Genomic DNA, 19184 nt, shown 5'->3' with positions numbered 1-19184 from the left:
TGTGATGGCCTTTTACATGTGTATGATATACTGTTGTAGTTGTGGTTTCTTTAAACGACAAATTATTAAAACTAAATAATGAATCTGCTATTGCCATTTAACATGTACAAGGAGTTAAGATGTGTACATACATCATTCATATACAGTGGAACCTGTCTTGAAAGACCACCATTTCTTCCAAGACATAATGGTCTTTCGTAGCAAGTCATAACACTATATTATCAATAAATCTGTGTATGGAGAACATGGTCTCTCAAGACAGGTGGTCTGTCATTGCAGTGGTCTTTCAAGACAGGTTTTACTGTATAGAATAGTAGTGAACCTGTACTAGGAATAACAGGTGAGTACTATATATAGTATTCATATGAAGAACAGTTGTGAACCTGTGTACTTAGCATTACATGTCCAAATAGGGTAGGACAAAAAAAATGCTTGCCCAGCTTAGTAGGACCAATAGAGAATGTTTACTACATAATGTTCAAGTTAAAAAAATTTATAACTTGGAATTTTATCACCCAGCTTTCTTTACATTTTCACAGTATATTTATCAATCTTGCATCTAACACTGGAAAACGTTTTGTAATGAAAAAGCAACCTATTCAGTTGAAAAAGACCATTTGCCGTCATCAGGGCATTGTTTGTTTTTTTATACTAGGGCCCAGTGAGAACCAGCCTTGTACATTTGTACTAGTATAGGAGTAAGTTATTGAATTTTTTTTATTTTTCACTCTACAAGTTAACAAGTCTTGGAGTGAATCTCCAAGTTATGGAAAGCTTTTAATTTGACTCTACTAGTTAACCAGTCTGGATGAGTCTTCCTGGAATTATGGTAACCTTCTAATTTGACTCTACCAGTTAACCAGTCTAGATGAGTCTTCCTGGAATTATGGTAACCTTTTAATTTGACTCTACTAGTTAACCAGTCTGGATGAGTCTTCCTAGAATTATGGTAACCTTTTAATTTGACTCTACCAGTTAACCAGTCTGGATGAGCCTTCCTGGAATTATGGTAACCTTTTAATTTGACTCTACCTGTTAACCAGTCTGGATGAGTCTTTTTGAAATTATTGTAACCTTTTAATTTGACTCTCCTAGTTAAACTAGTCTAGGAGCAAGTCCTCAAGTTATGGTCACCTTTTAATTGGCTCTACATAACAGTTAATATCTAGAAGTGAGTCTCCCAGTTATGCAAAACTTTTAATTTGACTCTACTAGTTAACCATTCTAGTAGTGAGTCTCCCAGTTATGGAAAGTTTTTAATTTGACTGTACTAGTTCACGTTGAAACAGTCTAGGAGTGAATCTCCTAGTTAAGGAAAGTTTTTAATTTGACTGAACTAGTTAGTTAGTTACTGATGTATGTGTTTGATAAGATGTTCCCCATTGTAATGATTTCTTTCTAATCCTCCTCCCACTTCACTAGATAGTGGGCCTATTTTCATTTGTAATCCTAACTATTGACTTGTTTTACCTAGACTATACAGGCTAGGCAGGGAAGATTATGTCAAAATTAGTCCAATATATCATCCATAATTTACTACTATCTCTAATAATGGACACTTTATCATTACCTTCATACCACACCTTTAATATCCAATAAATGGCTAAATGGTACATGCCACTGCACTGGATTTAGACCATACGCTCTGGAATGTAGTCTGTACCTTCTGTATCCTCGCAATTGTGCCTGTATCTGGATTTCAGTGTGTATTCTTGTAAACATGGATTTTAGTATATATCCTTGTATCATTTGGAGTTTAGTGCATATCCTTCTATCATTTGGATTTTAGTGTGCAAGCTTGTATCATTTCGATTGTATTGTGTATCTTTGTATCCTTTTGAATTTTAGTGTGTATTCTTGTATCATTGGGATTTTAGTGTGTATCCTTGTATCATTGGGATTTTAGTGTGTATCCTTGTATCATTGGGATTTTAGTGTATAACAAGTTGCATCATTTAGATTTTAGTGTGTATCATTGTATCCTTTTGGATTTTAGTGTATCCTTTTATCCTTTTGGATTTTAGTGTGTATCCTTGTATCATTGGGATTTTAGTGTGTAACCTTGTATCATTTAGATTTTAGTGTGTATCATTGTATTCTTTTGGATTTTAGTGTGTTTCCTTTTATCCCTTTGGATTTTAGTGTGTATCCTTGTATCATCTGGGTTTCAGTGTGTATTCTTGTATCTTTTTGGTTGTCATTGTAGGGCTTAATGTCATTTTCAGCACAGGATTTTTGTTGTTGTTGTTGTAGGGTTTAATGCCATTTTTCAGCACACGATAGGCTATACATGGTGGCCAGTATAAATGGTGGAGGAAGAACCCAGGAAGACCCTGGAAAGAACCACTGACCCACGAGAAGTTACTGGCAAGCTTTCTCACATACCCACATTGGCTGAGCCCAAGACTCTAACCCATACAGACTGAGGTGAGATTGCAGCGAGCACTTTGGACCACTCGGCCACTCGGGGCCCCCTGTATCTTTCTTGATTTGAGTGTATATCCTTGTGTCATTAGGATTTTAGTGTGTATCATTATATTCTTTGGAGTTGAGTATATCTTTGTATCAGGAATTTAGTGTGTATCCAAGTTTTATCCACAATAATCTGGAATCTTACAAAAATACTCAATATTCAGTTAAAATTATGAAATTAATCCAAAAATTCCAATCTTTGTAAGCTGAGCAAATGATCAATATTATTAGTTACATTGTATAAATTTTATTTGTCAGGATAATGTTACTGGGTGGAACATCATGCTACATTGTATAAATTGTATTTGTCAGGATACTGTGACTGGGTGGGACATCATGCTACACTGTATAAATTTTATTTGTCAGGATAATGTGACTGGGTGGGACATCATGCTACATTGTATACATTTTATTTGTCAGGATAATATGACTGGGTGGGACATCATGCTACATTGTATATATTTTATTTGTCAGGATAATGTGACTGGGTGGGACATCATGCTACATTGTATACATTTTATTTGTCAGGATAATGTGACTGGGTGGGACATCATGCTACATTGTATAAATTTGTCAGGATAATGTGACTGGGTGGGACATCATGCTACATTGTATAAATTGGTCAGGATAATGTGACTGGGTGGGACATCATGCTACATTGTATAAATTTTATTTGTCAGGATAATGTGACTGGGTGGGACATCATGCTACATTGTATAAATTTTATTTGTTAGGATACTGTGACTGGGTGGGACATCATGCTACATTGTATAAATTTTATTTGTCAGGATACTGTGACTGGGTGGGACATCATGCTACATTGTATAAATTTTATTTGTCAGGATACTGTGACTGGGTGGGACATCATGCTACATTGTATAAATTTTATTTGTCAGGATACTGTGACTGGGTGGGACATCATGCTACATTGTATAAATGTTATTTGTCAGGATACTGTGACTGGGTGGGACATCATGCTACATGTCTGCGGCATGATGCCCCAGTGCTAGACATCACTATAAACTGCCACATTGCAGACATCATCATAGCAATATGGCTGAAAAATTGTTAAAGGTACGTAAAAAAATCCAAATCACATCACATCACACTGAATCATATCTATTATGTGGGATCCTTCTGTGAACTTAAAATGTTTCAGATGAAATGAGTATATATTTATCGTGTTTATGGAAAATGTTCTTTATCATAATGAAAAGAACAATAAATTTCTTTGCAAAGACGCAAAAGAGCATGGTAAAGACCTTAAAGTACACATTGTAAATACTAAGTGTGACCGTCTTCAGATCTAATCTATATATTTTACCGCTCAATGTTTGTCTTACTGTCCAGTGTACTTACATAATTAGGTCATGTACTAGGTATATGACAGGCTTTTGTTTGTTTTGAAATGTTATTTGGAATTTTAGAGTGTTTAATTTGTTTGTTTTGAAATGTTGTTCGGAATTTTAGTGTTTACTTTGGCACCTGTCATGTATAACATATCTACAAAAATGTATTACATTATCCCTAGTACAGTGCAAACTCAGCTTAAAACAACATAGACCCCAATCTGCCATTGCACAATGGGCAACATCTTACAATGGGATGGCATATCAGGGTCTGTGTTTTTTATTTGGTGAATAATTTCAGTAAGGCACTAAAAAATCCTGACCTGCTGGTTGGTTGTGGGATGAAAAATCTGCGCCTTGCTGTTGAGTTGGCATTATATTGTTGATTATAAACATGAAAACACAGTAAATGCCAAAATAAGCAGTCATTTATGCTTGCCTAAGTACATTTTTGCATGGTGTTATTAGGTTCAATCTACTTTAACATTAAAATGCATGCCTTACTCCCAGACAGTCTTGAGGGTTTTGGGGATTTCAGAAAGTTTGTTTGGGGGGTGGAGAAATGCTTGGCCTAAAAAAAGTTATGCCCAATTCAGAATAAGTTTTCATAAGCATGTATAAAATTACTGGAAATTCAAATTTGATAAAAATCACAAAATAAGATCTGTTTTCTTGGAAGCATTTACTAGTTCTGTCTTCAGAATCCATTGAACAGTGGAATATTTTCTTAATTAGATGCAGTTTTGCTGCTCATAGTAGTTTGGAGGGGGTGGGGGAGGTAATAAAGGTGTCATTTATGTTTATCTTGGTACTCATTTGAGACCAGATGTTCAAACTTGTCTGAAGAGCTTGTTCATTTTTCTAAGCACAGATAATGATCTTTTTGCACCTGTGTGAGGGAGTGGCAAACATGCTAGGTGGTGTTGCTATGTTGAATTATGTTATATGCTCCTGAATGACTAATGTTGATATGGTGTTTGTAGTGTGTGCCAAAAATTAAATGCTCTTCCTTGCTGCCGTGCTTCACAAAGTCAAACTCCATACAGGAGTTTAGAAATTTAATATTGGTGGACTTTTCTCAATTTCCAGATGGCTTTTATTAAAAGTCACATGTTCACTTAGACATCTTACCTTAAAAAGGGAACCACACTTGTAACAGTTCTGACTCCAAAATAATCATTCTTTGCATTTTATGAATGGAGTAAAATCAGACTTCAGTGAAACATTGTCACTTATAACAAACTAGCTAATAATCATTAATAATGATAGCTTACACATTCAAGGCAATGATATGTAATAACATTCTCATCCAAGGCAATAATTTGTAAGAACATTCGCATTCAAGACAATTATATGTAATAACATTCTCATTCAAGACAATTATATGTAATAACATTCTCATTCAAGACAATTATATGTAATAACATTGTCATTCAAGGCAATGATATGTAATAACATTCTCATCCAAGGCAATGATATGTAATAACATTCTCATCCAAGGCAATGATATGTAATAACATTCTCATTCAAGGCAATTATATGTAATAACATTCTCATCCAAGGCAATGATATGTAATAACATTCTCATTCAAGGCAATTATATGTAATAACATTCTCATCCAAGGCAATTATTTGTAATAACATTCTCATTCAATGCAGTTATATGTAATAACATTCTCATTTAAGGCAATGATATGTAATAACATTCTCATTCAAGGCAATGATATGTAATAACATTCTCATCCAAGGCAATGATATGTAATAACATTCTCATCCAAGGCAATGATATGTAATAACATTCTCATCCAAGGCAATTATATGTAATAACATTCTCATTCAAGGCAGTTATATGTAATAACATTCTCATTCAAGGCAATGATATGTAATAACATTCTCATTCAAGGCAATTATATGTAATAACATTCTCATCCAAGGCAATTATATGTAATAACATTCTCATTCAAGACAATTATATGTAATAACATTGTCATTCAAGGCAATTATATGTAATAACATTCTCATCCGAGGCAATGATATGTAATAACATTCTCATCCAAGGCAATGATATGTAATAACATTCTCATTCAAGGCAATTATATGTAATAACATTCTCATCCAAGGCAATGATATGTAATAACATTCTCATTCAAGGCAATTATATGTAATAACATTCTCATCCAAGGCAATTATATGTAATAACATTCTCATTCAAGGCAGTTATATGTAATAACATTCTCATTCAAGGCAATGATATGTAATAACATTCTCATCCAAGGCAATGATATGTAGTAACATTCTCATCCAAGGCAATTATATGTAATAACATTCTCATCCAAGGCAATGATATGTAATAACATTCTCATCCAAGGCAATGATATGTAATAACATTCTCATTCAAGGCAGTTCTATGTAATAACGTTCTCATTCAAGGCAGTGATATGTAATAACATTCTCATTCAAGGCAATGATATGTAATAACTTTTGTTCTTGAACACAGATCTATATAATGATTATACTGTGCCTAACACAAATGAATTGGGTTGTTACACTTTGTGACTTTACCTATGCAAATTAGCCAAATGGTCTCTCCCACAACAGTGATCAGAGGACTTGACATGGCATTATCATAATTATTATTCTCAGTCAGTTAAGTAATCTGTGAAATGGTGGTTGTTTATCTCTCACCTTTTAATTGACTCCAGGAAGATCTGCTGTATAAACGGTAAAACCATTCCAATGCTAGTTTGACATGGGCTGTAAGCAGTACTGTTACAGTTTAGACAGACTTTTATATTTTTCCTTTCCTAAAGAGTATTGAAAATCCTGTTTTTGGAAATACAACAGTGTTGGGGTATGTGTTTAGGAGTCCAAAATTGTGTTTTTCATATATATTATGACAGGTATGCATTAATTGTTATGATGAGCTGAGCCTAAAAAGATCAACTGGTTTGCCCCTTAGTGGTCACATGGGTTTATTGACTAATTATTGTTAAAAAGGAATAGTGAAGTTACTCCTAGAATGGCAGAGCTTATCAGCACTTCAGCATAAATTTGTCAGCAAGACTTGATGAAGCTAATATTGTTGAAATTTTGGATTCAGATTACCATCACACAGAGAGGGCTCAGACACCTTACATCGCTTTCTGCAAACTGCACTCCAAAATAATGTTTGGTGCATTAACATATTGTATTTTTAAATAATGCATTGTGTTGCACATCCAAATAATGCATGATACTACATTTCCAAATAATGCATGATACTACATTTCCAAATAATGCATAGTAAACTGCATTCCTAAATAACCAATGTTATTTTAACAAACCACACTCTGAATTTCTATGTGGTAGTGCACTCCAAAACAATGCATGCTACTTAGCAAACTAGCTTTTTTGTTCTTGTTTGCGGGTAAAGCATCCACTTTTGAAATTTTCCTTTAAACCTTTTTAAATCATATGTGGATAGCTTTCAGAAAGGATGTTACCTACCTTGGCTCAGAAAATACCATCTTTGCAAAAAGTTGATATAAAATAGATAGGTAACCTTAAATTTGATACAAAGTAAGTAACCTTAAATTTGATATAAAATAGATTCACTGTAGGTAGCTTTAAATTGGTTGCGTTAAAATTTATATAACCTAGATTGGTAGCCTTAAATTCATAATACCACACTTTTAGGTGGCCTCAGCAGTTTTCAAGTAAAACAAGATGGCTACCTACCTGTATTTGTTCTTTTTTATGAAAGCTTCTAAAATAAATGCTTAAATGCTTTACTGTCTAACTGACTGGTCGACTGTACTTTTCTGGCACCTGAATCCACATTAAAGGTGTGATAGTAGTTTTATGTACTCAACATACCAGTGGAGTCATTTCTTTTATCATTCATTCCATGGTTTGGCAAATACAGCATTTTATTCCTTTCTCAGTAAGTTAATAACTTGAAAACTTTCAAAATTGGTTAGATGACTTTCATATTGGTGCACAGTAAACAACAGACCATTGTTGATAGACAACATACTACATTTGATAGATATGCAATTTTGTTTATGATGTAATAGATTTATCTCAAGATTTGAAACCCATTTGGTATAATAAATAAGTCCAAAATGCAAGTTGTACACACAAACAAAATTCACAGTTCAGAAAGACACTGGAAAGCCTTGATACTAATATAGCTGTCAAAGATCATCTACAAAACTAATTTAAATGAAATATATAGTTTCATATATTACATGTACAACATAGCTACAGCAAGATTTGTTGTTCTATTTTCAGTTGTTCAAAACAAATGCCTGTCACTATAATACCATTAGTTTGTAACATTACCAGTCAACACCAGTAATATGACACTTGTAATCTGTATCCCAAATGTAAAATAAAGCCCCAGATTATTCAGTTATATTACACAAATAGGTATCTGTAAAAAATATCAGTCATGATTTTAACTGATTCTTTAGGAAAAATATGAGTGCCAAATTATGTGTAAGAAAGGTAGGGCAAACAAACTTAAACTTTGTATGGCAATTAGATAATAAATAAAAGACAACATTGTTATAATATGCTGTCTATAGGCTATATAAATGGTGGACAGTATGGGATAATATGCCTCCTTTTGGGTGTATAAATGGTACACAGTATGGGATAATATGCCTCATGTAGGGTGTATAAATTACAGACAGTATGGGATAATATGCCTCCTGTAGGGTGTATAAATGGTGGACAGTATGGGATAATATGCCTCATGTAGGGTGTATAAATGACAGACAGCATGGGATAATATGCCTCCCTTGGGGTGAATAAATGACTGACAGTATGGCGATAATATGCCTCCTGTAGGGTATATAAATGGTAGACAGTATGGGATAATATGCTTCATTTTGGGTGTATAAATGACAGACAGTATGGGATAATATGCCTCCTGTAGGGTGTATAAAGGACAGACAGTATGGGATAATATGCCTCCTTTTGGGTGTATAAATGACAGACAGTATGGGCTAATATGCCTCCTTTTGGGTGTTTAAATGACAGACAGTATAGGATAATATGCCTCCTGTAGGGTGTATAAATGACTGACAGTATGGGGATAATATACCTCCTGTAGGGTGTATAAATGGGGGATAGTATGGGATAATATGCCTCATGTAGGGTGTATAAATGACAGACAGTATGGGATAATATGCTTCCTTTTGGGTGAATAAATGACTGACAGTATGGGGATAATATACCTACTCTAGGATATATAAATTGTGGACAGTATGGGATAATATGCCTCCTGTAGGGTGTATAAATGACAGACAGTATGGGATAATATGCCTCCTGTAGGGTGTATAAATAACAGACAGTATGGGATAATATGCCTCCTGTAGAGTGTATAAATAAAAGCCAGTATGGGATAATATTATGGGATAATATGCCTCCTGTAGGGTGTATAAATGACAGACAGTATGGGATAATATGCCTCCTGTAGGGTGTATAAATGACAGACAGTATGGCGATAATATACCTCCTGTAGGATGTATAAATGACAGACAGTATGGGATAATATGCCTCCTTTTGGGTGTATAAATGACAGACAGTATGGGATAATATGCCTCCTGTAGGGTGTATAAATGACAGACATGGGATAATATGCCTCCTGTAGGGTGTATAAATGACAGACAGTATGGGATAATATGCCTCCTTTTGGGTGTTTAAATGACAGACATTATGGGATAATATGCCTCCTGTAGGGTGTATAAATGACAGACAGTATGGGGATAAGATACCTCCTGTAGGGTGTATAAATAACAGACCGTATGGGATAATATGCCTCATGTAGGGTGTATAAATGACAGACATTATGGGGATAATATACCTCCTGTAGTTTGTATAAATGACAGTTGATAATTTGCTTCCTGTAGGGTGTATAAATGGTGGACAGTATGGGATAATATGCCTCCTGTAGGGTGTATAAATGACACAGTATAGGAATGATTTGCCTCCAGTTTGTAAAACTAGCTGATGATTATGCTTGATACATATTGTCTTGCAGGTAATCAGGATTTAATAAACTTTTCATGACTGTTTGAGGCATGCACAAACTTTATTTTGATGTATACTTGTGTGAACTAGAATTTACTTTGCTATGTTAAGAGTAGTTATTGTAATTCAGTGTATTGATATGTTCCAGCTGCTGCACAGAACCTCAAGACTGTTAATTGCTACCTCAAGACTGTTAATTGTTACCTCAAGACTGTTAATTTTTCAAAACTTCAGTGAAGCACAAGATGCAGTCTTTGCATTCCACATTAATTTCATGGTTTGCTTCATCAAAATATTCTGTAAAGAGTTTTGAATAAATAAACATTACATGGTAACTGGTTCCATTTACTACTTGATGTGTGTGTGTGTGTGTGTGTGACTGACTTTATTTCCTCTTCAACAGAGATTACATCAGATTAATCAAATTCAGGATAATACAAGATCATAAAATACAACAGAAAAGTGACAAAAATACAACAGTAGTACTGTGTCAGCTACCGGATTGATAAAATGAAACATGTCAATATCTACAATCATACAAATATGTAGTCAGAGGTAACTAGCATTTGGCTTACCATGTCACTGGTCATTTAACATTTGCTTGTTGATGATAATACTTCAAAATGTTAGTATGTCTATATTGTTATTTGCTTAACATTAACTTTGAGTTAGTAAAGAAAAGGATATGGAAAACTTATTCAAGGGTAACTATACATGTAGTTCGACTTTCTACATGACATATGATTGCATGTATACATGTTTGTATGCATGCATGCATGCATTTATCTATGACTGACTGTCTTACTTCATTTCCAATTCAGCAAAGGTTAATAAATATACTGATTATACGTGTTACAAGATTATGAGACACAACAGAGAATGTAAACGAAAGAAATACATCATCAACTAATGCATTTACAAGATGAAATATATAAATACATGTACCAACAATCATGTAATAATCTCAAGGAAGTATACACACACATACACACACACACATATATGCACACATACACATATACATAAACACACATATGCATACATATACACATACATATATAAACAAATATATATACACATACATATACACACACACACACACACATATAGTACCCAAGTATAAGTTGCTTACATCTTAGATGTGGAAATGACCATGTAGTCTTAAAATCATCAGGTAATACTATGCCCCAACATTTCAATTCCACTCTTCTGCTAAACAAATTTAAAAAAAAAAATCAGCTTTCTTTACCGATTTAATCTTGCTTCTCTCTCGCCTTTCACTTTTTTAAATACCGGACTCACTTTTAAAAAAAATATTCAAAGGAGCTATGGAATATACAGCCTCTTTTAATACAAGACTCCATGATTATAATGATATCCATTGGAACCATAGCAAATACTGCTATTTCTTAATACAAGACTCCATGATTATAATGATATCCATTGGAACCATAGCAAATACTGCCATTTCTTAATACAGGACTCCATGATTATAATTATATCCATTGGAACCATAGCAAGTACTGCTATTTCTTAATACAGGACTCCATGATTATAATGATATCCATTGGAACCATAGCAAATACTGCCATTTCTTAATACAGGACTCCATGATTATAATGATATCCATTGGAACCATAGCAAGTACTGCTATTTCTTAATACAGGACTCCATGATTATAATGATATCCATTGGAACCATAGCAAGTACTGCCATTTCCTAATACAGGACTCCATGATTATAATGATATCCATTGGAACCATAGCAGATACTGCCATTTCTTAATACAGGACTCCATGATTATAATGATATCCATTGGAACCATAGCAAGTACTGCCATTTCCTAATACAGGACTCCATGATTATAATGATATCCATTGGAACCATAGCAAATACTGCCATTTCTTAATACAGGACTCCATGATTATAATGATATCCATTGGAACCATAGCAAATACTGCCATTTCTTAATACAGGACTCCATGATTATAATGATATCCATTGGAACCATAACAAATACTGCCATTTCTTAATACAGGACTCCATGATTATAATGATATCCATTGGAACCATAGCAAATACTGCCATTTCTTAATACAGGACTCCATGATTATAATGATATCCATTGGAACCATAACAAATACTGCCATTTCTTAATACAGGACTCCCAATTTTTATAATGATATCCATATATATGTGTATGTCTGTGTGTGTGCACGTGGGAAAGAGCTTCCTTGATGGTAAATTGATTCATTGAGTGTGTGTGTATGTGTGTTTATGTGAGTGTGTGAAAAAGTTTCCTTTATAAATTGATTCATTGTGTGTGTGTGTAAGTGTGTGTGTGTAAAAGTTTCTTTGATAAATTGATTCAGTGAGTGTGTGTGTGTGTGTGTGAAATTTGAAAAGGTTTCCTTCATAAATTGATTCTTGGTGTTTGTTTGTATGTGTGTGTGAAATAATTTACTTGATGGTAGATTGATTCCATGTGTATTTGTGTATAAAAGAGTATCCTTGATGATAAATGATTCGCTGAATGTGTGTCTTCTCCTTGATGATAAATGATTCACTGAATGTGTGTTTTCTCCTTGATGATAAATGATTCACTGAATGTGTGTGTGTGTGTGTGTGTGTGTGTGAAATAATTTACTTGATGGTAGATTGATTCCATGTGTATTTGTGTATAAAAGAGTATCCTTGATGATAAATGATTCACTGAATGTGTGTGTGCGTGTGTGTGTGTGTGTGTGTGCGTGCGTGTTTGCATGGAAGAGTTTCCTTGATGATAAATTGATTCAATGAGTGTTGGTGTATGTGAAATTATTTTATTCATTTCTGATTGTGACTGCACTAGAATTAGAATTCGAACATGTATTCATATTTTTCTTGAGGTTTCATTTTTGTAGGAATAATATGTATATTTACATGGTATTCTTTTAAGCATAGAACTGTTAGGCACAACAAGGCAAGGCACACCTGCTTCAGTACATATCATTTCATAATATGTGTTTGGTAAATTTCTACATTATATGGCATACAGACACATGAACTAATGGTTGATATCATAGTAATCCTTATCCAAGAATGAGATAAATAGGTAATCATGTCTTCATCCATGCTGCAACCTTTAAAATTGGGACAGCTGTATTTTATTCAGGATTGTCACCTAACATGTGGATGACACCGGTTTCAGAATAGTATCATGATGGGTTATTTTAGTATCTGCAAGTTCGTACTACCAATAAAAAAAATTACCATTGTAAATGAGTGGGAAGCTTTATGACGGAGGTAGTTCTAGATAACCTGGTTTATATCTATCTGTATGTATATACATGTATATAGGTGTGTATTATTATGTCACGTTTCTGAATTCTATTGATTATTATTGCAGACTGTGCAAATAAACACCAAATTTCACCTGATCCAATCAGTGAATTGGAGATGGTAGCAGAGACCCAGTTTGAAGTCTATGAAAATCTACCGTCGACAAGGTAACATATTACTTTAAACATAAAATTGATTTTGAAGAGTATTGCAGTTAACTACATTTTTGTATTTTAAATAATTTTTTAAAATACTTTGACACAGAACTTTAGCATATAATCTTAATCATGTTATTGACAATTCCATTTCCTCTGCCAAAGTGACTATACTACTACTACTACTACTACTGTCTTTATTAATGATGGTGGCTTACTTTACAAAAGAAAACTAATCCATGTCAAGACCCTCTTTACCATATAGATATGGGTGGGCAGTTTTGCACACTCCCCTGATGCCTTGTCATGTTTTCCCCAATTATTATTACCTTCCTTTGTTGTGTTTTCTCTCTCTCTCTTTCTCTCCCTCTCTCTCTCTCTCTCTCTCTCTCTCACACACACACACACACACAGAAATCATGCCTTTTTCCTTCTGACTTGTCACTGGATGGTGCTGTGTGCTCATTAATATAGTCATTGTGTATTGATGAATCTATGGTTGTGTATTTATTGTGGAATACATCATAAATTCAATTACTTTTTTTGATTTTTTTTTTTATTATTAAACCTCGGGTAAAAAAATAAAATGAATACATAATGAAAGGTTACTGCATTTGCATGGGATAATATGAACTCTTTTATTTGGGCAGAATTTAAAAAAAATATTTTTCCATAAAAATGCAGTAACCTATAAAAACTGTTATTTAGATCAAACTTTGTTTAGAGGAACTTTCATAGAGAAGTACTTTATTTGTCATCACTAATATGTTACAGTAATTGTAGGTGGAAGTTAGCTACCATGTGTACTCACTTTAAGTCACCATATGTATTCACTTTTAAGTCACCATATGTATTCACCATATGTATTCACTTTTAAGTCACCATGTGTATTCACTTTTAAGTCACCATATGTATTCACTTTTAAGTCACCATGTATATTCACTTTTAATTCACCATATGTATTCACTTTTAAGTCACCATATGTATTCACTTTTAAGTCACCATGTGTATTCACTTTTAAGTCACCATATGTATTCACTTTTAAGTCACCATGTGTATTCACTTTTAAGTCACCATATGTATTCACTTTTAAGTCACCATGTATATTCACTTTTAATTCGCCATATGTATTCACTTTTAAGTCACCATGTATATTCACCTTTAAGTCACCATATGTATTCACTTTTAAGTCACCATGTGTACTCACTTTTAAGTCACCATGTGTATTCACTTTTAAGTCACCATGTGTATTCATTTTTAAGTCACCATATGTATTCACTTTTAAGTCACCATGTATATTCACTTTTAATTCACCATATGTATTCATTTTTAAGTCACCATATGTATTCACTTTTAAGTCACCATATGTATTCACTTTTAAGTCACCATATGTATTCACTTTTAAGTCACCATGTATATTCATTTTTAATTCACCATATGTATTCACTTTTAAGTCATTATACGTATTCACTTTTAATTCACCATATGTATTCACTTTTAAGTCACCATTTGTATTCACTTTTAAGCCACCATATGTATTCACTTTTAAGCCACCATATGTGTTCACTTTTAAGTCACCATATGTATTCACTTTTAAGTCACCATGTGTATTCACTTTTAAGTGACCATATGTGTTCACTTTTAAGTCACCATATGTATTCACTTTTAAGTCACCATGTGTATTCACTTTTAAGTGACCATATGTATTTACTTTTAAGTCACCATATGTATTCACTTTTAAGTCACCATATGTATTCACTTTTTAAGCCACCATATGTATTCACTTTTAAGTCGCCGTATGTATTCACTTTTAAGTCATCATGTATATTCACTTTTAGGTCACCATATGTATTCACTTTTAAGTCACCATATGTATTCACTTTTAAGTTACCATGTATATTCACTTTTAAGCCACCATATGTGTTCACTTTTAAGTCATCATGTGTATTCACTTTTAAGTCATCATATGTATTCACTTTTAAGTCACCATGTATATTCACTTTTAAGCCACCATATGTGTTCACTTTTAAGTCACCATGTGTATTCACTTTTAAGTCAAGTCCAACTGTAAACTGCACAAATCCAGATCTGCATAATCACAAAATGTGTTGGCAGATCTGGGTCTGTGCAGTTTGTTAGGAGTAATCAGTAGAGTAAACAACATAGACCCTGATCTGTCGGCATACTATGTGTCAGCAGATCAGGTTTTTTTGGCATTTGCAGTTGGACTTGATTTATAAGTGGTACATACAGTATTTTGAACTGTAATGAGAAATAACTTGTGCTGAATTACATTATCATTACAATGTATTAACATTCAGGAAAAATGTCAGCTTAATCAGAAGATATATTACTCCAGGAGATGGGTCAATTAACGATGAAGACGGTGTAACTCTAAAATTCCAGTTTAGTAAGAAGATATATTACTCCAGGAGATGGGTCAATTAACGATGAAGACAGTGTAACTCTAAAATTCCAGTTTAGTAAGAAGATATATTACTCCAGGAGATGGGTCAATTGACGATAAAGACAGTGTAACCCTGAAATTCCAGTTTAGTAAGAAGATACATTACTCAGTTTAATTTAATTCCTATTGTATCTTTTGCATTGTTACAGTGGCACTGCAAAATGTTATATTTTAGATCAAACATTCTGTACTGCCTCGTAAAGATTGCATGTCAGTCTATTAAGGTCATATGAATAAAGACTGCATGCCAGTCTATTAAGGTCATATGAATAAAGACTGCATATCAGTCTATTAAGGTCATATGAATAGACTGCATATCAGTCTATTAAGGTCATATGAATAAAGACTGCATGTCAGTCTATTAAGGTCATATGAATAAAGACTACATGTCAGTCTATTAAGGTCATATGAATAAAGACTGCATATCAGTCTATTAAGGTCATATGAATAGACTGCATATCAGTCTATTAAGGTCATATGAATAAAGACTGCATGTCAGTCTATTAAGGTCATATGAATAAAGACTGCATGTCAGTCTATTAAGGTCATATGATGCACAGCTTTCTAATGCAGACTGCATGTCAGTCTATTAAGGTCATATGAATAAAGACTGTATGTCAGTCTATTAAGGTTATATGAATAAAGACTGTATGTCAGTCTATTAAGGTCATATGAATAAAGACTGCATGTCAGTTAATTAAGGTCATATGATACATAGTTTTCTAATGCAGACTGCATGTCAGTCTGTTAAAGTCATATGATACACAGTTTTCTAATGACGACTGCATGTCAGTCTATTCTAGTCATATGATATACAGTTTTCTAATGCAGACTGCATGTCAGTCTATTAAGGTCACATGATACACAGTTTTCTAATGCAGACTGCATGTCAGTCTATTAACGTCATATGATACACAGTTTTCTAATGCAGACTGCATGTCAGTCTATTAAAGTCACATGATATACAGTTTTCTAATGCAGAATGAGTAGTATATTTTTCTACTTTATTTTTCAGGATTCAGTATTTTTTATCTTCAAAGTGTATAAGTGAACTTAATATTAAACAAAAAAACACAGTAAATGAAAAAAAAATACTTAAATGAACCTTTATATGTGCATGACATTATAATGGAGATCTCAGTTTTAAACAGGCTTGAATTAAGATTTCACCAATATAATTGTTTTAAACTGATTTGAATTAAGATAATTACCAATGTAAAGAAAGTTTTCAAATCTTTGGGATTTCATGTCAACTTTGCTATTTTTTTACCCTTTCACTCCACCAGCACGAAATCATATTTTCACATTGATATTATTGTGAAATCAGTTCTGTATAAGTAATTTAAAATATTTTAGCAGTCTTGACCCAAAAAACATTTTAATAACCTTGAGTATGTTTTGGGAGATTGGGAATATTAATCAGTTCATACAGGTATTATTTATCCCTTTTTATCTTAAAACTCAGTATGACTACATTCATACAGGGATTATTTATCCCTTTTTATCTTAAAACTCAGTATGACTACATTCATACAGGTACTATTTATTCTCTTTTATCTTAAAACTCAGTACGACTACATTCATACAGGGATTATTTATCCCTTTTTATCTTAAAACTCAGTACGACTACATTCATACAGGTATTATTTATCCCTTTTTATCTTAAAACTCAGTACGACTACATTCATACAGTGATTATTTATCCCTTTTTATCTTAAAACTCAGTATGACTACATTCATACAGGGATTATTTATCCCTTTTTATCTTAAAACTCAGTATGACTACATTCATACAGGATTATTTATCCATTTTTATCTTAAAACTCAGTATGACTACATTCATACAGGGATTATTTATCCCTTTTTATCTTAAAGCTCAGTATGACTACATTCATACAGGGATTATTTATCCCTTTTTATCTTAAAACTCAGTACGACTACATTCATACAGGTATCATTTATCCCTTTTTTTCTTAAAACTCAGTACGACTACATTCATATAGGTATTATTTATCCCTTTTACCTTAAAACCCAGTATGACTAGATCCATATAGAGGTGTTATGTGTCCCATTTTATCTTAAAACCCAGCATGACCAGATTCATGTATCTGTTATTATCCCTGTTTGTCATAAAACCCATTATGACTAGTTTCATGTATCTGTTATTATCCCTGTTTGTCTTAAAACCCATTATGACCAGATTCATGTGTCTGTTATTATCCCTTTTTGTCTTAAAACCCAGCATGACCAGTTTCATGTGTCTGTTATTATCCCTGTTTGTCTTAAAACCCAGCATGACCAGTTTCATGTGCCTGTTATTATCCCTGTTTGTCTTAAAACCCAGTATGACCAGTTTCATGTATCTGTTATTATCCCTGTTTGTCTTAAAACCCAGTATGACCAGATTCATGTATCTGTTATTATCCCTGTTTGTCATAAAACCCAGTATGACCAGTTTCATGTATCTGTTATTATCCCTGTTTGTCTTAAAACCCATTATGACCAGATTCATGTGTCTGTTATTATCCCTTTTTGTCTTAAAATCCAGTATGACCAGTTTCATGTACCTGTTATTATCCCTGTTTGTCTTAAAACCCAGTATGACCAGTTTCATGTATCTGTTATTCCTGTTTGTCTTAAAACCCATTATGACCAGATTCATGTGTCTGTTATTATCCCTGTTTGTCTTAAAACCCAGTATGACCAGTTTCATGTATCTGTTATTATCCCTGTTTGCCCTAAAACCCAGTATGACCAGTTTCATGTGTCTGTTATTATCCCTGTTTGTCTTAAAACCCAGTATGACCAGTTTCATGTGTCTGTTATTATCCCTGTTTGTCTTAAAACCCAGCATGACCAGTTTCATGTGTCTGTTATTATCCCTGTTTGTCCTAAAACCCAGTATGACCAGTTTCATGTGTCTGTTATTATCCCTGTTTGTCTTAAAATCCAGTATGACCAGTTTCATGTGTCTGTTACTATCCCTGTTTGTCTTAAAACCCAGCATGACCAGTTTCATGTGTCTGTTATTATCCCTGTTTGTCCTAAAACCCAGTATGACCAGTTTCATGTATTTGTTATTATCCCTGTTTGTCTTAAAACCCAGTATGACCAGTTTCATGTATCTGTTATTATCCCTGTTTGTCTTAAAACTTAGTTTAACCAGTTTCATATGTCTGTTATTATCCCAGTTCATCTTAAAACCCAGTATGACTAGTTTCATGTATCTTTTATTATCCCTGTTTGCCCTAAAACCCAGTATGACCAGTTTCATGTGTCTGTTATTATCCCCTTTTACCCTAAAACCCAGTATGACCAGTTTCATGTGTCTGTTATTATCCCTGTTTACCCTAAAACCCAGTATGACCAGTTTCATGTATCTTTTATTATCCCTGTTTACCC

The 19184-nt window shown here is 33.4% G+C and overlaps 1 protein-coding gene across 1 annotated transcript in view; it reads left to right on the top strand.

Annotated features, from left to right (window-relative positions):
* LOC149780445 (uncharacterized) overlaps positions 1-19184 on the top strand; it is an 89227-nt gene that overhangs the window by 51132 nt on the left and 18911 nt on the right. The window contains exon 4 of the mRNA XM_089936206.1: positions 13210-13327. Within this exon, the coding sequence (XP_089792332.1) occupies positions 13210-13327 (118 nt within the window). The remainder of the gene's footprint in view (positions 1-13209; positions 13328-19184) is intronic.

Source organism: Sinohyriopsis cumingii, chromosome 16 (genome assembly GCF_028554795.1).
Source record: "Sinohyriopsis cumingii isolate HCF-2022 chromosome 16, ASM2855479v2, whole genome shotgun sequence".
NCBI classification, from domain to species: domain Eukaryota; kingdom Metazoa; phylum Mollusca; class Bivalvia; order Unionida; family Unionidae; genus Sinohyriopsis; species Sinohyriopsis cumingii.
This window is presented reverse-complemented; position numbering and strand designations above follow the sequence as displayed.